The following is a 19,641-nucleotide window of genomic DNA, read 5'->3' as shown; positions in this document are numbered from 1 at the left end:
GAAGACTTTTATGAACATGCAGAATGAAGGGAGCAAAACCAGAATATATTATTGAACAAGAAATTCTAAAAGTTTTAAGGATCCTGATCAATGTAATAATGAAGAAAGAAAGCACATCACCCACCTTTGGACAGAGGTAATGGGCTCAGGGTACTGATGAAGACTTTTTTTTAGACTTGGTCAGTGCAGGAATTTGTTTTACTTGAGGATGTATATTTGTTATAAGGCTTTGGGGTTTTTGTTTGTTTGTTTGTTTTCCCTCCCAATTTGGGGGTGGGTGGGATAAGGAGATAAAATAGATTTTTGTTCATTGAAAAAAAAAAATCCTTAATCCAAATTGCATTCCAGAATGATTATACCAATTCCCAACACCACCACCAACAAATTAATGTGTCTGTTTTCTTGTAGCCCCTCCAAGATTCGTCATTTTCATTTTTCTCCAACTTTGTCTATTTAATGGGTGAGAGGTCAAACTTTAGAGTCCACACTGCTTAGGAAGTAACATGTTGAATCATGAATCCTCTGGAATCATAATTGGTCATTGCAGTAACCAAAGTTCCCAAGTCTATCAGTTTATCTTTCCAATATTGTTGCCATTATATAAATTGTTCTCTTCACTCTGCATTAGTTCATATAAATCTTCCCAGATTTCTCTGAAAGCACCCCCTTCATCATTTCTTACAACCCAATAGTATTCTATCACATTTATATACTATAATTTGTTCAGCCATTCCCCAATAAACAGACACTCCCTCGTTTTTTCAAATCTTTGCCACTGCAAAAAAATAGCTGCTATAGGGGGCAGCTGGGTAGCTCAGTGGATTGAGAGCTAGGCCTAGAGATGGCAGGTCCTAGGTTCAAATCTGGCCTCAGATACTTCCCAGCTGTGTGACCCTGGGCAAGTCACTTGACCCCCCATTTCCTACCCTTACCACTCCAAGACAGAAGATGTAAGGGTTTAAAAAAAAATAGCTGCTATAAATATTTTTGTTACTCTTTAGAGTGTTTCGCTTAAAACTAATCCTCCATTTATATACCATTCCCTTTATTTCTCATCCTCTTAGCCTCCTGTTCCCCCATTCCATAAAAACATATTTCTAAAGCTAATTCTATTTGAGTGTGTGTCAGTATTCTTCCCTCCTTTGACCATTTTGGTTAAGTAAGGTTTGTGTCACCAGTTTCCCTACCTCTTCCCTCCTTGTTAGTATTATCTGGGTTTGGGGGCATGCCCTGTTCTAACTAGGAGCCCAATGAGTCCCTACTACATAGGTAGGGGTAAGCTCTTTTGACTAGCTGCCTGAATCTTTCTTTCTCTAATTCAGTATTTATTTGCCTGCATCTTTAAAAGTGGCAAGACTAAGCCCTTCCCTCTCTTTTCTGTACTCCTTTCTCTTTCACCCAGAGTGGATACCACAAACACAATTGATGAGAGAGGAAAGATTTCCTTCTCTACTCCCTCTCTTTAACTTTGGCTCTAAGATGCTCTTTGTCCTCAGTTTTAGGTGCTGGAGGTGATCCTGACCAGAGAGAGAGTTTAAGCCATGATGGCACTGGAACCAGGATTGCAAACAAAGTTGGATAGTCTGGTATGGAAAAACTGGGGAACTGGGGTACCTGATACTCAAGCTTAAGGTGAGGGGGGTGCAGTTTGGACTTGAAAATGAGATTGTGCTCTATGGTAAACATGAGATTGTGCTGGGGGGAGGATTATGTCTTCCTAGTATTGAAGGAATAAATTTGCTGTTTGTGATCATAGCTTCTGAAGTAAATACTCCTTTGATCTCACACATGTAACACAGTGACCCTCCCTGCCTAGAAGACCAGGAATGTTACATTTCATTCTTCTACCCTTGCCTCCACTCCTTATTCTTCAGTCTTTGGAGAGGTGGCTACCCCTTCTCTGCCTGCATTCTTTTGCAAATTACACTTGGCACCTGTTTCTGCTACTTGCCCAAGGTTAATTCCATGAAGTTTACTTCCAGCTAAACCCCATCCTTAGTGTTCATAGACTTCTCTGTCTTCCTATGCTGACCTAGACTGGAAAAAAATGCCTGAGTTTTTCTGCCACCCCCCAAAAAAATTTTCAATCAAAACTCCATCTGGTGTGTTTTCCAGATTTTTTAATGGAGTAATGGTCGGGGAAGACTGTTTCTTCCTTGGCTGGTTCCTCCTCCTAATTTTAACCAGATTAAATTTGTTAGTGCAAAAAGTTTTCCATTTCACATAATAAAAAATGTCTATTTTATCTTCTGTGATCCTACCTTGTTTAGTCATAAACTGTGTTCTTCTTTCAAAAGACATCAAAGAAAATTTCTTCCTTGATCTTCTGATCTGCTTATATTACATTTTATTCTGGGGGCAGCTGGGTAGCTCAGTGGAGTGAGAGTCGAGCCTAGAGACAGGAGGTCCTGGGTTCAAACCCGGCCTCAGCCACTTCCCAGCTGTGTGACCTGGGCAAGTCACTTGAACCCCATTGCCCACCCTTACCAATCTTCCACCTATGAGACAATACACCGAAGTACAAGGGTTTAAAACAAAAACAAAACAAAAACATTTTATTCTGTCCATTTGAGAATTTTATTTGATAGGGTGAAATGTTGGCTATTATCTAATTTGTTCAACTTTTCAGGTTTTTCAGTAGTTTTATCAAATAGTTTTTACTTCAGTACCTGGATCTTTGGGTTTATCAAATATGCTATTTTTGTGTTCATTTGCTCCTGTATGTTGTGTAACTATTTTTTTAACCCAAGCCAAAATATTTTTTGAGTAAGTTTATTTAATTTATTTAGAATATTTTTCCATGGTTACATGATTCATGTTCTTTTCCTCCCCTCTCCCCACCCACCTCCTGTAGCTAATGAGCAATTCCACTGGGTTTTACATATGTTATTGATCAAGATCTATTTCCATATTATTGATATTTGCAGTAGGGTGATTATTTAGAGTCTGCATCCCCAATCATATCCCCATCAACCCATATGATCAAGCAGTTATTTGTCTTCTGTGTTTCTACTCCCACAGTTCTTTCTCTGGGTGTGGATAGCATTCTTTCTCCTAAGTTCCTCAGAATTGTCCTGGATCATTGCATTGCTACTAGTAGAAAAGTCTATTGTATTCGATTGTGCCACAGTGTATCAGTCTCTGTGTACAATGTTCTCCTGTTTCTGCTCCTTTCACTCTGCATCAATTCCTGGAGGTCTTTCTAGTTCACATGGAATTCCTCCAGTTCACTTTTTGCACAATAGTATTCTCTCACCAACAGATACCATGATTTGTTCAGCTATTAAGTTAATTTGTTAATCAGTCACTCAAGAAAATCTAACTAGCCAGTGGACTCCCTCCACAATCCATCCCCTCATTTTCAATTTTTGCCACCACAAAGAGCACAGCTATAAATATCAAAGCCAAAATGTTGATTGTTTGTAGTACAGATCTAGTACTAAGAGATTCTCTTCTTTCCTACTTTTTTTATTATTACTTTGGAACTTCTTGACCTTTATTTCTCCATATAAATTGTTTCTAATTTTATAAAATAATCTTTGGAATCTTGTTTGGAACTAAATAAGTTAATTTACTGAATAAGGTAATTGGCTTTATCTACACTTGGACAATTGCTTTCTCCAATTATTTAGGTATATGTATAAGGAAAATTAATTTTGAATTGTGAAATGGTTTCCCTGTTTGGCTCCCAAGAACAGTTTGATTTTGAAACTACAGTGTCTAAGGCTATGGAACTGGCCTAGGCCCTCTCTTCTTTTGTCTAGATCTTTTGTCTTTGTTCAGGATTAGAAGGAGCAAGGGCATCTCCTAGGGCTGGCTTTTGTTAGAGGCAGGGTGGAGACCTGTTCCTTAATTATCTGCAAATAAGAGCTCTCAGGTAATGAAGTTCTAGGAGCCATGTTGGAAAGTATAGTTGTCTAGCACCTCACATGGTGAGGAGGAAAGCATGTTGGCATCTTCCTGAGACCTATCTCAGGATTAAGGGATCTGAGTTCACTTTCTCAGAGAGTTGCAGATATGCTGGGGAGGGACTAGATGATGTCATACCAAGGGGTATATAAGACTGTGTGCCAAAGGAAGTCAGTCTTTTGCTCCTTTCTCTTGGTCACACTCTTGGTTTTTCTTCTTTTTCTTTTTTAAACCCTTAACTTCTGTGTATTGGCTCCTAGGTGGAAGAGTGGTAAGGGTGGGCAATGGGGGTCAAGTGACTTGCCCAGGGTCACACAGCTGGGAAGTGTCTTGAGGCCAGATTTGAACCTAGGACCTCAGGTCTCTAGGCCTCTCAATCCACTGAGCTACCCAGCTGCCCCACTTTTGGTTTTTCTTGCCCAACCTAGATGCTTCTCTGGTCCAGCTCTCCTTCCTAGCTGCTCAAGTTCTTTTGGTATCTGTTTGGACTGTGGAGGGCTAGTTAGATTTTCTTGAATGACTAACAAATTAAATTATATACATATAATAATAATACATATTTATATATATATAAAATAATAAATATATAATAAAAAATATATATATCCTTCAGAGAATTTCATTCATTACATCTATTTCTGCAAAGTGTTTTATAGTTGGATTTATATACTTCCTGGGCATATCTTGATAGATACAACTCCCAAATATTTTATACTTTGTTACTATGTTTTGATTTGTTTTGAATACCATACCATACCAATACCATATTAGTATTTTAAAAGGAATTTGGCTGGGCCTCATTTTTTTTCAGTTTGTTATATTGGAATCGTTCTTTAAATGTTTGGTAGAATTCACTTGTAAATTTATCTATGTTCCTTGGGGTTGTTTCCTTTGGGAATTATAGCTATAGTTCAATTTCTTTCTCTTCTATGATGAGGGCACTTAATAAGTGTACCTGTTTTATTAATCTGGGTTTTTATTTTTGTAAATATCCATTTCATTTAGACAGTTTTACTGCCATATTGTTTGATGAAATAGATTCTAATAATTATTTTTATTCATTGGTGGTTAATTTAAAAAATTTTGATATTGGTAATTTTCTCAAAAAATCAATTAGCTGTGTTTTTTCCCTTAAAAAAGCTTTGTTTTATTGATTTTTAAGTTTTATTTTCAATTTTACCCATCACTCCTTCAATTTTCAAGATTTCTATTTTACTGTTAATTGTGGGGTGGCTTTCTTCAGTTGCATGCCCAGTTTGTTGATCTATTTTTTTTATTGACAAGAGATAAATTTCCTCCTCTCCCCCTCCCCCCCAGTACTGCTTTGGTGGCATCCACAAATTTTGGTATGTTGACTCTGTATGATCATTATCCTTAATGAAATTATTGATTTTACGATTTGTCCTCTGACCCACCTGTTTTTAGAATTAAATTATATTCTATTTAGGTTTTGATTTTTTTTTTTTAACTCACCTTCCATCTTAGAATCAATACTGTGTATTGGTTCCAAGGCAGAAGACTGTTAAAGGTGAGATCTTTTTAAAAAGTGGGCCTGGGGGGATTCTACATGCTTTCTCCCTGCCATCTTGATTCTGCCTCTTCTGTCCTTCCTTTGAATGGAATTTCCTATTAGCTTTTCCTCTCAGTGATTAGTAACATACAGGAATGCTTATGTGGACTTGTTTTATATCCAGCAACTTTGCTGAATGTATTGTTTTTTTGTTGTTGTCTCTTAAGAGTTTTCTAAGTAAACTATAACATCTCTAAGGGTTATTTTGTTTCCTCTTTGCCCATTTCCTATACCCCTGATTCCTCTCTAGTTTAAGATGATAAGCCTTTCCAGAATTATGTGAAATAGTTGAGGCTGTTTATGAACATCTTTAATTCTGATTTTACTAGAGAAAACTTCTAAATCTTAATTACATATATTTGCTTGTTGTTGCACACCAGTGCCATCCACAGAGTTTTCTTGGCAAAGATACTGGAATGAATTGTAATTTCTTTCTCCACTGGATTAAGGCAAATAGAGGTTAAGTGACTTGCCTAGGATCACAGCTTCTGAGATGGGATTTTAATTCCCATCTTTCTGAATCCAAGACTACTACTCTATCCATTGATAGAGGTCCAACTATTTCTGATATTTTCTTGAATGATTAATTAAATAAAGGTCTATTCATTCTAATGCTTTCTACTGTCTCTAGCAAAAACACATTTTGGATTTGATCAAAGCTATTTCATCATCTAGTGGTATAACAATCACCTGGTTTTATTTATATTAATATAATTTATCCAGTGTTGGAGAGTCAGTATAGGTTTAAGCTTTAACTACTTGCAACTGTATTAATGCTTAAATTCTCCAAGTTCAAAAGTCTTTTCATAGTCTTTATGAAATCCAACCCTGCATTCCTAGTAAAAATCCAAGTTGGATAGTTTATAACATTCCTAATATGTTGTTATAGCCTCTTTGCTGACAGAATTCATGCGTTAACTGTTACCAGGATATTTATCTATAGTTTTCTCTTTCTCCATGGTCTAGGTATCAAAACTATATTTGTATTACAGAGATTCAGAAGGGACCTTTTTCTTATTAATACCAACAATTCATGTTATGTTGGAATTGTTCCTTGAATGTTTGCTAGAATTCACTTTTTTTTTTAAACCCTTAACTTCTGTTTATGGGGTCCTAGGCAGAAGAGTGGTAAGGGTAGGCAATGGGGGTCAAGTGACTTGTCCAGGGTCACAAAGCCAGGAATTGTCTGAGGCCATATCCGAACCTAGGACCTCCCATCTCTAAACCCACTAAGCTACCCAGCTGCCCCCAGAATTCACTTGTAAATCCATTCTCGTTTTCAGGTTTTTTCCTTTGGCAATTTGTTATGGCTTGTAAAATTCTCTAGTTAACCTGAGTTTTGCATATTTGTGAGGATTATTCATCCATTTCCTGAGGATTTTCTCCACTTTCAATTTGTATTCAGGTTCATAAAATTCTGGGTACTTTTTATTTATAATTTCTTAAAATATATCTCAGCATTTGTGTGTGTGTGGGGGGGGAAGGTGGGAGGAGAGCTACCTGAAGTGGATCAGTTTTTAGACAGCCTGGTAATTCTTCAATCATTTTTCTCCTTTATCTATTCTGGAGGTCAATTTTATATACATACATCTTATTTCCTCCCCATTTAGCTTTAATCATTTTGTCTTATAATTTTAGCCCATTCTAATTTTCAAGGTATTCATTTCCTAGGCACAGTTTTTAAGTTTAAGGTGCAATTTCTCCTTGCCATTCTAGCTAATCCATTGTCTTGCTTCATTTTTTCCTGGTATTTTCGTAATCCTTATAAATAGGATGGTTTTTTCTTTGGACTTAGGGGGTCACTCTTCCTCAGTTTACCCATTGGGCACTTCTCAGTCCATTTGGTAATTTGTTTGGAAGATGGAAATGTGCTTGTGCGGGGCACTTTTCCCTAACTTCTGCATGAGGTGAGGCCAAGATTAGGCCCCTCCCACCAAGAAATCTGGGGCTGCTTTTGATCTGGACTCTCCTTTGGGGCTCCTCTTTGCCACTGGCTCTAGGGAAGACATTTGCATTAGGCTCTGACTTTAGCATCATCCCAGACTCCAAAACATTAGCTTCAGGTTCAGTTCGGCTTTCTTAACAGGCAGGGCTACATTTGTCCAATTGTCCAGAGGCTTTGTACCATTTTCAACATAACCTGACTTGTTCAACCCAGGGTTTCTGCAAGATTCCAGCAGTCTTTCTGTGAGCCCATAGGCTGAATGAAGGAGTCTATTGGTGATTTTTCCTATTCTCCCAGTTAATAGTATAATTTTTTTTCCACTGGGGTATTCGTAAGGGATCTGGGCTTCTCCAGGTCCTAACCTGTGCTTGTGTGGGACACTTTGTGTGGGTTTATCTTCCTACAATTCCTCCCTGCAGAGTCCAATGATTTAAAATTCTCATGATTTCTAGGTAACTAAAACATTTTTGAGCCTTTTGACTTTGTTCTAATATGTTTTTAAACCATTACCTTCCTAGACTCAATACTACATTTTGGTTCTAAGGCAGAAGAGTGGTAAGGGCTGGGCAATGGGGGTTTAGTGACTTATCCAGGGTCACCCAGCTGGGAAGTTACTTAAGGCCTTTTGAACCCAGGACCCCCATACCTTCCATCTTGGAGTAAATACTGTGTATTGGCTCCAAGGCAGAAGAGTGGTAAAGGCTAGGCAATGGAGGTCAAGTGACTTGCCCAGGGTCCCACACCTGGGAAGTGTCTGAGGCCAGATTTGAACCCAGGACCTCCCATCTCTAGGCCTGACTATCAATCCACTGAGCTACCCAGCTGCCCCCCAGATTCCCAGTTCTAATGTTGTATCTTCATATTTCATTCTATTCTTCAGGGAGTTCACTTCAATAATGTTTCTTGTCTGTTTCCAGCTCCTTATTTTCTCTAAGAGGTTTATCAATTCTCAGTTTTTTTGGATTCACTCTTACAGTTCTCATATGCCCCCTCCCTCTTTCCACTTTCAGAAGTTCTAGTTTTAATTGTCTTAGAGAATTATTTTCTTCGGAGGTTCCCTCTTGGTAAGCTCAAGCCACATTCCATTGTGATGTTTTCTTCTTGTCTGACCTCAGTTCCTGAAGAGGTTATCTTGAGGCCAAGCTATGCTCCGCCCTTGGCACTATCTTGGATCACAGGGAGGATTTAGAGCAGCCCTCCCATTCCCTCAGGCAGGTTCTGACCACCCCCCCAACCTGTCCTGAACTGAATAAAGGTGCTTTCTTCAGCTTGGTCCAGAGGTGCTGCTCAGTGAAGCTGAGGCTTAGTTGGAACCTTTCACACTGTATTATTTGCTAGCAGGTCTCTGCCTTCCTCTCCAGACCTGTTAGCACATCTTTGTGTCCTTATACCCACTGCTTCCATTTTTAGGTTCATTCTATACACTCTGGAAGTGTCTGAGGTCACATTTGAACCCAGGACCTCCTGTTTCTAGGATTGAACCACCTTAGGCTGCCCCCACCGTACATTTCTGCCAGATTGTAGAACACTCAAAAAGCCACAATTTCCTATTAGTTTAAATCCAAACCTGAATTTGGCCCCCAAATTACTTCCCCAAACAACATGCTTCATTTGATGTGTCTCCCTAACATAGAGATCCTTCAAGCCCAAGGGATGAGGTCTTTGAGATACTACTCAAGCCTCTAAAAGGCTTTTAAAATAGTTTTTCCTTAGAATTAACTCACATTTATTAATAACTTACGTTGTAAACCATAAAACATCTTCAGGCTTACAAAGCACATTCCTCACAACAACCCTGTGAGGTAGGCAGTGCAAGTATCATTTCTGATTTGCAAATTTGAAAAAAGAAGCTCCAAGAGGCTGAGCTTTCCCCAAGCGGTCATCTGGCTAGAGAACACTAAGTAGCCGCTGGGCTCCAGTCCTCTTAAGCATCTTCAGGCTTACAAATGCGCATTTTACAATCACATCTGTATGGTGCCTCCCAACTCTCTAATTGCTTTGTGCCCCCATTTTGTGTCCAAAATTTGTCACTTAGCAGCCAACTGACTTCTGAATAGCCTCTCTCAGCCGAGCTACATCTGTTCTTGGCCAACAAGTTCTTAAAAAAAAAAAAAAAAAAAAAAAAAAAAAAAAAAAAAAGCCAAGTTAACCACTCCTATGCCAGTTTGGGTGGGGGTCCAGGATTAAATCCACTTTTTGAATGAAGGTACTACTGAATGGTTTTCAAAAGATTCTGCCACAGGCTTTGAAGAGAATTGGGAAAACATTCTGGGGAATGGCCCTGCTCTTGACCCATCACCACATTTAAGGGAACAGCTCAGTCACAACATTTGAGCCACCTCATGTTTATGCCTTGTAGCACCAAAGACACTAATATTCTGGGAAAACTCCCTTCTAAAGCAGGACAGGGCCTTCTTGGCAAATCGAAAGCGTGGAGTACTGAGGTGTTAGGTGACTAGCCCAGGTCCCCCGGCCTGCACTGATCGACGGGGCTGGCTCTGAGGCCAGCTCTATGAGTACATGACACTCCTCTTGGGAACGGTGCTATTGTGTCCTCAGGTTCCCTCTTCATTCCCTTGGAGGATCTCTGATCAGGCAAGTGAAAGAGGGTCAGTTACCTTCTCTAGGATAGAAACTAAATTCCCAATAGATATCAATCCAAGGCCTTGGCTATATAATTCACAGCTAAAAATAAGGGGGTTGGATGGAGTAAAGAGATGGATCCGACTACAGATATAGGTGGCTGGCAAAAGAGAAAGATAATTAAGAAAAGGACCCCTTCAACTCCCCCAAAAAGGTTTGACTTCCAGAAACAAATACAAGAGCCAAAAGCAGGTTACAAAGCAAAGCAGTGGAAGGAGTTAAAAAGGAGAAAAATCCAGGGAGAGAAGAAACCCTGGGAGAAAGGCTTGATAAATTTGGCTTAGAGTAAGTGGTTTATTATTAATGCAGTCAACACCATGAAACACAGCCAGAACCTGTAGAATCCAGCATGAGGTTCAGAGAAGACTGCTCAAACCACACTTCCCAGATTCATTTTTGAGTTTGAAGAGAAAAATAAAAGTGGGAAACTTAAGAGGGGCAATGATTGTTTGGAAGAGAAGCTTTTTATAATTTCTGAGCACCGGATGGAGCTAGAACAACATATGGCTGACCTGTCTGTTACTAGAGGTCCCCCAAATAGGGGGGCTACTCACCAACAAGCAGGCCTCCAAAGGACAGAAGCCATATGGATAGGAAAGGAAGAACCTCAAAAGTCAAGCCTTGAGAAGCAAAACAGTTGTCTTCCCACCAGCTTTCAAGCAGCCAATGGCCAGTTCAGAGTTTGGGAGCTGCTTTGGATGACCAACCTGAACCTAACCAATGACAAAGTGGTTAAACCCAGCCCTCACAACTCAAGGGAGAAGAGAAATTTTGTCTACAAAATTTAATGCTTCAAACTCCAAGGAGTTTCATGAGGAGAGGGCCAGACTCTCCAGCTTTCCAAAGGACAAGAGACCTCGATGTTGATTTTTCAATAGACTTTGATGGGAGTCAGACAGAGGGCTAATTGGGAAATTAGACACAGACAGCCAAGGGCTGGTCACCTACACTCAAGCAAAAGATTAGAGGTAATGAAGGGGAAGAACAGGCTCCATCATGCCAACCCTCACACCCTGGATGATCCCCCACAGAAGGAATAGCAAAGGAATAATGTTTTTAATTCTTGTGGATTTAGGGAAGGGAAGGATTTGGGCAAGAAGAGGTTAGCTTTTTTGGTCTTTTTCCAGGAAGGATAGAAAAAAGGAAAGAAAAATAATGTAAATAAATTAAACACCCAACACTTGGCCGAGTGGAGAATGAGAGAGACCAGAGGTAGCTCTCTCTTTAAACACAAAACTAGCCCAATGGGGAAACATACAAAAAGAACCTAAAAGCAAATTATTACAAAAAAAAAAAAAAAAAAAAAAAAAACTGAAACACAATCACAAGGGAGTGGGGGAGGGAAAGGGGAATCTGGAAACTACTATTGTCCCATCCATAAGGGACATCAGCTCACCCCACTTTGGCAAAAGCCAGGCAGTGAAGGGTTCCACCAGCCTACCCTCCCCCACCCCAAACTCCCAGAACCCATCATTCTGTTTATGAAAAGGGGAGGGAAGAGAGGACACTTCAGTATCTACTTTCCCACCCATTCTACTAGAACCTGCCCCCCCCCACATAAGGATGGGGAGAAAGATTCCCACTTGGCACAGAGGTCATGGAGCACCATCAGCACCCCTGCCCAGCCACCAGTGCTGATCCGCTTCTATTTGGCATCACTCACCACTCCTATGACTTTTCTTCTAACCTTGCCCCTCCCCTGCAGGTTTCCCCCTCAATCCTGCTGAGGACCAGAATGCCTACCTGCTCCAGCCCCTTGGTTTGAGGTGGCGCCACACCTCACTGCGCTCCTCTTGGGGCAATGGATGTGTTTGTGCCTTCTGCAAACATCTGGACCCAGGGGAAGTGGAAGTAGGGGCCCTTCCAATCAGGCTGAAAATTTACAGCAATTGGGGGGGAGGGGGGAGGAGTGAGGTAAGAGAAATAGCATCCACATCTGGATCTCCCTCTTGGGCACAGGGGGCTAGAGGTATGAGGGAGGAAGAAACTAATGCCCTGGGGCACTTTAGTGCCAGGAGACTAGGAAATTGGGGCTTGAATATAGGCAAGTGGGGTGGGAGGGACATGCCCAGTGGAGTGGTGGGGTTTTCAGGTTTCCTTCTCGCTTTATAGTCTTGCTGTGGTTTCCTAGATTTCCTCCACGCCGTGCGCAAATATCATGACAAGCCCTGGTTCCTGCACCATGTCATCACCCATGTGCTGGTTCTCACAGGCCATAACCACCACCGCCTGCTTGCCGGGGATCCGTTTGGCTACGTAGTTCTCATAATAGCGCCGATTCATCTGCCGTGTCTCTAGTGTGGCTAAGCCTTGGGGCCAGCTTCGCTCATGGGCATTTTCAATCAGCTCATTGACTATGGAGGCCGGGCAGCCACTCTCCACCAGAGAGCGCTTGATGACTGCTTGCAGCACAGCATCTGGCGTGGAGATCATGCCACCCCAGCGCGTCACCCGTGCCGGCTGCAGGGAGTTGACCCACCTGTGTAGAGGGCAATTGAAGAAGTCACTCCAGCTTGCCCTGGGCAGCCCTAGACTCTGTAATTTTATAAACCCTGGACATCTCATAATTTCTGAGCCAAAGTTTATCTGAAAAGAGGGACAAGAGTGCCTATATCATCAGTGTTACTGTGGGAAATAAAGGAGATGTATAAACTACTTTCTGCAAGCTCTAAAATGACAATATGTATGTGAGCGATTGAATGTGCTGGGCCTAACTCAGTGTTTTTCCTTTTCTAACCTTGGCTCTGCCCCACCTAATTTCCTGCCCCATAACACTTTTTTCCACATATTAAACTTTCATTCAGAGCTAGAGAGGAATCTTAATCACAATGTTCAATGTCACTTGTGCTTAGGGTGCATTTTAAATATTAAGAAGTTGTTCTCCTGGTTGTATATATTGTCTTCCCTTCGAGTATGAGCTCCAAGAGGGGGTAAAAACAACAGCTCCTACCTGTGTCTAGAGCCCAAAACAGAACTGTGGGTGATGGGCGTTATCTAAGCCTCTACCTACTGGTGGGACAAATCTCAATTCAACCCAAATTTCAATCAGGGGAATTCTATGTTGAAACCAAGAACCCTTCTTTTCTATCTTTGCCGTAGATCACTCCTGCCAAGGAGTGTTTTTTCCCTGGCAAGGCCCAAGGCTAGTGGCCAACAGGCTTTCCTCTATCTATCTAGGTATCGTCCTGCACCCATTCCTCTAAAGTCTAGGATTCCACTTACTCTAGGATCTCATTGTACTCAATGGTCTCCTCCAAGTTCTGAAGGTTGGGATTGACACTGCGGATAGCACGCATGTATGCCTTCAGCAGCTGAATGTCCCGCTTCTGGCAGAGGGAAGGAGAAGCAGGCAATAGGTCAAGGGCAGCTGAGCTTAGGGGGATTTCCAGGAAGATAAAACAAAAGGCCGGTGGTATTTGCTCAAGGTGAGGCCGCTCAGCAGTAACTGAGGGGAACAGGAAGGAGCAGGGCCTTTCTCCTTTTACATTCCATGTCATCTACACGAAACCCAGAGTTTGGTTTTTTCAAACACACATGGACAGACTCTCTCACTCACTCTCTCTCATTCAATGGCAGAATCATGATTGTTTGCAATAACCACCCCCAGCCCCCTGGGCACAGCATACCTGCTCAGCCAGCTGGTGCTTGTGCTCAGCTGAAGTCTTCTCTAGCTCTGCAATCCGAGTCTGTTGCTGCTGCACCACTGAACGTAGATGCTTAATGCAGTTGTGGTTGGGCAGCTCATCTTTGGGCATCTCCAGGCTGCAATTCCAGGGCAAAAAAGAGAGTTATGAGAGGGGGCTCAGTGGTCAAGATCGGGCTTCTGCTGGATGTTGTAAAGCAGGCTCATTCCACTGCAGAAATGGCCCATGTTGACTCCAGCCTTCTCCCCAGGCAAAGCCTTACACACTCAGTATAGCTTTTATTCTTCTATGTTCCCTTCTGCTCTCTTTTAAAAAACCTACCTTGACAGCGTCCTCTCCTCCAGTCTTCTGCAGACCCCAGTGATACCGTGACTCTTTTTTTAGAAACCCTCCAACCACTGCCTCAACTACACACGACCAAACTCTGCTGTTTCCCCATATTCCAAACCTGCACCTCCCGTGTGAGCTGGGCAGAGTCAAGAAACAAGATGAGGAGGTTGGAACTGAGTAGGGGACCTACCCCATGACGATGTGCAACCAATCTGCATAGCTCGAAAGGGTTATTCTACAATGCTGAATTTGCCTTTCACCACATTAACTAAGGGAACAGCTCAAAATTCTTTATGAAGCTTAAACCTCAGCAAGGCCACTACCTGAACTGGAAAGCCAGGAAGGCAAAGGAGAGCCAAGGCAAGATAAGGCATCACTTTGCCTAGAGCTTTTTTAGCCCAAGAGACAACTGTATCTTGGCATTCTCTGGGCACAGAAGCTAAGCCTCATTTGTCTGGATTAATGGCACAGTAATGGGGAGATGGAAAAACCTCTAACTCTGTGGACTGGAGGCAGGGGTCAGGTCACAATCCTCACCCACAGCCCTGCTCGCAGGTGACAGGTCGCTTGGGGTTGTGTTCGCAGTCACTGAGATGAGACATGAGGTTGTCCAGCCGCACAACGGCACTGCAGCCAAACACAGCGTTGTCACAGGCAATCTGTAGTTTTGAGAGCATGTTCCGCATGATCCGGGGGACAGGGCGCAGGTGGGCAACTGTCACTACGCTTCGGTCCACCGGGCACGTCTGCTGCTGAGAGAACCACTGAGTGATGCAGGCATTGCAGAAGGCGTGCTCACAGTGAGGGGCCTGGCAGGGAGAGAATCACCCAGGAGTCAGCAGGGTCTGGGAGCGGCATTGGCACCTTCTCCACAGACCAAGCTGGTCAGAGAGCTGCCCTAGGTAATGCCCTTCAAAAGTTTTCAGGAATTACAGGGCTCCCTCCTCCTCTCCTCAAAGTATAGATTTCTGACAGCCAACCGAGACTAAATGCCCTTTGGGGTCACAGCAGGTAAAAATAACAAATATTGTTGGGTATCTAGGATGTGCCCTTCATGCTAGAAGTTACAAAGAGCTACAATCGAATCCCTCAACAATATATTCTAGATGGGGAGATGAAACATAAAGGTTAAAAAATAATTTTCAACCCAAGGGAAAACTGTCACAAGGCAGTATGTAATTAACAAATGAATTATAAAGAGAAAAACTGATAATGAAGCCAGGATGGTTGGTGAGTGGAAGGAATTTCTGTGAGTAGAAGTTTCTGGAGGGGGCAGAATTTGGACGGAAGAAGAGAGGGTCTTGCCAGGCAATAGTTAAGGTAGCAGGGGGGGAAGGGGGGGGGAATAAAGTATATTTAAAAAACTGATTGCCAAGGTTAGGTGAGTCTCCTCCTAGATAGACCTAAGCGGTTTTTCCTTATGAAAGGCAACCACTTCCTAGTTGTTACCTGAAACCAAGTCTCTGGCTTGGAACTCACCCATCCCCTGCCGATGTTTAACACTTTGTGTTCACCTGACAAAGAGGCCACTGAGGCGTTTTTTGAGACCAGATTCTTCTTTGGCTTTATATTTTTCTCTTCAGAAAAGGCACAAAAAGATTTCTTTTGTCCCTGCCCTCTCCCCTCTTGCTGCCCAGCCAGCCTTTCAAAATCCTTGGGGCCAGTAATTTTGAAGTAGAAAAACCCCATGGCCTTTGTGAGGTCATCACCTAACAACCAGTCCCCCAGTCACAAGAAGGCTGAGGACAGCAATGCTCCACACTACTAACCAGAGCTGTAAGAAAGTTTCACACAGGCTACATATTCGATTCTCTCCCCTAAGACCATTGCATGGTCTTGTTTGGGGGTGAGGGGCAGCCACTCATTTGTCATTTCAATCAAGCAAAAAACATTCAGTGCCTACTATGGGCCAGGAACCGTGCTAAATGCTGAGGATATAAAGAGTTGTCAAAAGACAGTCCTTGCCCTCAAGGAGCTTACACGCAGAGGGAAAGCACTAGAATTAAGGGGAGCTGAGGAAGAAGGCTTCCTTTCCCAAAGATGGGATTTTAGCTGGGACTTGGAGGAGGTCAATACTTGGAAGGGAGAATGCTCTAAGAGTAAAGGAGAGCCAAAATGCTTCCCTATGTGCTTGATTCACATTAAATGTGTTATAAAGAAAATTTCTGTAAATAAATAGTGCCTATATTAATAGTAGTTGTAGTAGATAGGTTTCTTAAGATGCTACAGCTTCTAGGGGATGTTGGTTGGGAGGCTGTGCTCTCAGAGATGGAGTGTAAAATGACAGTGCCTGAAAACAAGGCACAGACTAGATGGAAGGGGACCTGTTGACACTGTCACAGAACCTTCTCCCACATTTAACACTACTACTACACTTGATTCAAAGCTGCAAAGTCTGGAAGACACAGCTTATTTCACCTAGATGGAAAATGAATTTGTCCAGACATTGCACCTGTCCTCCTCTGGGCGGCGGAAGGACAGAAAGAACAGGTAATCTGAGAGCTGAAGCCACAGGGGCAGGAGAGCCAGGGGATCCCTTGGGGTAGAGATTACAGGCTTCTCTGAAGTGATCTTCTAACCTGAGATTCTATGGGCCTGACTAGGGGAATCAAGTTAAAGGGGAGCAGCTAGCTTTAGGAATGGGTATTTACTTACCCTAACCCTAGGTGCCATAGAGCATACTTTCAACAACTGTATTTCCTGGGGTAGGCTAGGTGGCTCAGTAGAAAGAGAGATGGGTCTGGAGCCCTGGGTTCAAATCCAGCCTCAGACATTTTCTAGCTGTGTGATCCTAGGCAAGTCACTTAATTCCAATTACCTAGTCCTTATCACTTTTCTGCCTTGGAACCAATACTTGGTATTAGTCCTAAAACAGAAGGTAAGGTTTTTTTTTTTGTTTTTTTAATTTGGTATTAAGCAAGAGCACCAAGGATGCTACAACAGGTTATTAGGAATTCATCTTTCTCGTGCTCAGCTTTCTGGTTGGTACTTTAACTTCTCACATGTGACAGGTTTGTAGAGAAAGGAGTGATTTTCTCTACAAAGTGGCAGGGATAGCATCTTTGTGGTTAGGCCGAGAGTGGCTTCTATCTCCACTAATCCTGGCTGGATACCTGCAGGAGCTGGCTCCAAAGATAGATCTCAGGAAGAAAGACAGGAAGGGACAATGATGACCAATTAAGAAGTTGTGTGAATCTTGTTCACTTTCCCCAGCCCCCCTTCCCTAATGCTGAGGACAGGGGAAGTAGATAACCACCAGAGGCTGGAGCAGCTAGGAAGGCATGGGGCAGATCTCCTGAACAGATCTAAAAAACCAGAGAGAGGTCCTACTTACAGGAGACCTAGCTGGAAGAGCCTGGCCATTCCAGCACAGAGAGAAGAGCTAAGGACACCTGTAAGCAAATTTGAGCATGGTGTCATGACTGATATTCAAACTCCTCATAGGTAATCATGGAAACGCATCATGCCAGCAATCTCATTCGGTTGATAGCTTTATTGATTAATTGTAGGAGTAACCAGGTGGTTAGTGGATAGAAAGCCTGGCCTGGAGACAGAAGGTCCTGGGTTCAAATCTAGATATAGACAAGTTCCTAGCTGTATGACCCTGGGCAAATCACTTAATCCCCATTAATCCAGAAGGTAAGAGTTGAAAACACAAACAAAAGTTAGAGGGGTCTCCCGGAGCATTCTATCTGCCCAGAGAGACCTTGGGGGGCCTCCCCCTGCTTCTGTTATCCATTTTGTATTAGGGGATATGAAATCATAAATAGGGATGCTTTTGTTTCAGTGGTGGCTTTCTTGATACTTGTGGGGGTTCTATTCTCTGGGCCTTAGCACTCCACAAAGATTATTGTTTTTCAATGAAGAATGGCTCAAGATAAACAGAGGCCTGGAAAAAAATGGTAACTGTCTCCTCTTTTTCCAATTCACCAAGTACTGTGATAGAGAAACATACACAAACAACACCCATTACCCCCTTCTACTCTGCTAATTCACCTGCACTGGCTCCTCCAGAACTCCACTGCAGATAGGACAGATAAGGTCTTCGTCAACATCCCCCTGGAAACGGGCTACATCATACCCCATGTCTCATCACTGAGACCAGGCCCTGCATGATAGAGAAGAGAAACAGCATTAGGGGTAGTCTACAAGTGGGCCCCCAGTGGCTGGGCCACATCCCTCCAAGCCAGGGGATGGCTGTGGATGCATTCTGAGCCTGGAGCAAGACGTGTATTTGGTTGGTAATTTAACTTTTCATCTCTATCAGATACAATTTCCTGCTCTCTTGAGGAAAGAGAAGATTCTTAAAACACTTTTACACCATGGTTGTACAAGTCTATCACTTTTTCCCAGACAGATCAACTGGGCATCACTCTTGTCTTCTAGCAATGACTACTTTGCCCACAACCCACTAATTCTCCTCCACACATGCTGAAGGAGAAGGAAAAATGGGGAAGGAGACGATCCCTGGTCCTCTTATTTCCCAAAGAATAAAAAGCTGCTGGGGCAGAACTTCATGGGCAGCCAAAAGAAGGGACTATAAGAGCTAGGAGATGCAGGAAATCATTGCACCTTCAAGTTTCATCCTCTTCCCTCAGAATTTGTGCCTTCTGAAAAGGGTCAATCAATGTCACTGACTCAATTCCCACTATAAGCAAAGCTGACTTATAGGTAGGTGTCAGGCAAAGATACAGAGGAAAAAAAGATATCCCTTTCCCATCACAACTTTCCCCCATCATAGTTTTGACATTATCACAAGTCAGCATAGGAAATCAAATGGGAATTTGGGGGAGTTTTAAGGGAAGCTGCAGATGGCATGCAAAGACTAGCAGATAACATGGGGAAAAGTTTAGAAACTTCAGAATATATAGTCTATGCCCAAATACTTAACCCAAATTTTACAATGAGATAACTGTAAATACCCTATAAAAGAAAAAGACAAAATTTAGATTTCTCTGGTATGAGAGTTTCTTTTCTTTTTTAAATCCTTAACTTCTGTGTATTGGCTGCTCCTTGGTGGAAGAGTGGTAAGGGTGGGCAATGGGGGTCAAGTGACTTGCCCAGGGTCACACAGCTGGGAAGTGTCTGAGGCTGGATATGAGATTTTCTAAATGTCGGGGTTTAGGGATGTAGCACCATTCTCTATAATGTGGAAGGTGTCCATGGAGTTTTAATCTATAGTTGGGAAGGAAATCCAGCATATGTATGCAAAGCCAAACACACTGAACAGCTGTACCAGAAATGCTTGAAGTGAGTTTCTAAGGGCCAGGCAAAGAATCTAGGCTAAGGACCCTTTGAGCCCTGAGGAGGAGGTAGTCTAGCAGCCTGAGAACATCCTTATGGGTTCCTGAATACTCTGGCTTGGCCAATGCCTAAAGACAAAATTATTTAATTATTTATAAGCAAATGAAAATCTTAGGAAGAATGGGAAAAGATGTATTAGAAGTGATTTAGGTTAGAAAAGCACTGTCCAAACAGTCCTTGTAGGGAGCTTGTGGGATTATCCCAATGATCTTTGACCAGCAATTTGTACAGGGGAGGAAACCAGAGAGAGTACATACCAGCACAGATACCTAGAGAGCACATAGTCTTACCCACAG

At 42.4% G+C, this 19,641-nt stretch overlaps 1 protein-coding gene across 1 annotated transcript; it reads right to left on the bottom strand.

Annotated features, from left to right (window-relative positions):
• Positions 1–11,384: 11,384 nt before the first annotated feature.
• On the bottom strand, positions 11,385–18,127 carry RNF41 (ring finger protein 41). Its single transcript, XM_044678234.1, has 5 exons — positions 18,038–18,127; positions 14,579–14,850; positions 13,694–13,829; positions 13,290–13,393; positions 11,385–12,546 (listed from the first exon to the last, which is right to left on the bottom strand). The coding sequence occupies exons 1-5, from the start codon at positions 18,125–18,127 to the stop codon at positions 12,195–12,197; spliced, it is 954 nt and encodes a 317-aa protein (XP_044534169.1). The 3' UTR covers positions 11,385–12,194.
• Between the last annotated feature and the right edge of the window lie 1,514 nt (positions 18,128–19,641).

Source organism: Gracilinanus agilis, chromosome 5 (assembly GCF_016433145.1).
Source record: "Gracilinanus agilis isolate LMUSP501 chromosome 5, AgileGrace, whole genome shotgun sequence".
Lineage (NCBI taxonomy): Eukaryota > Metazoa > Chordata > Mammalia > Didelphimorphia > Didelphidae > Gracilinanus > Gracilinanus agilis.
This window is presented reverse-complemented; position numbering and strand designations above follow the sequence as displayed.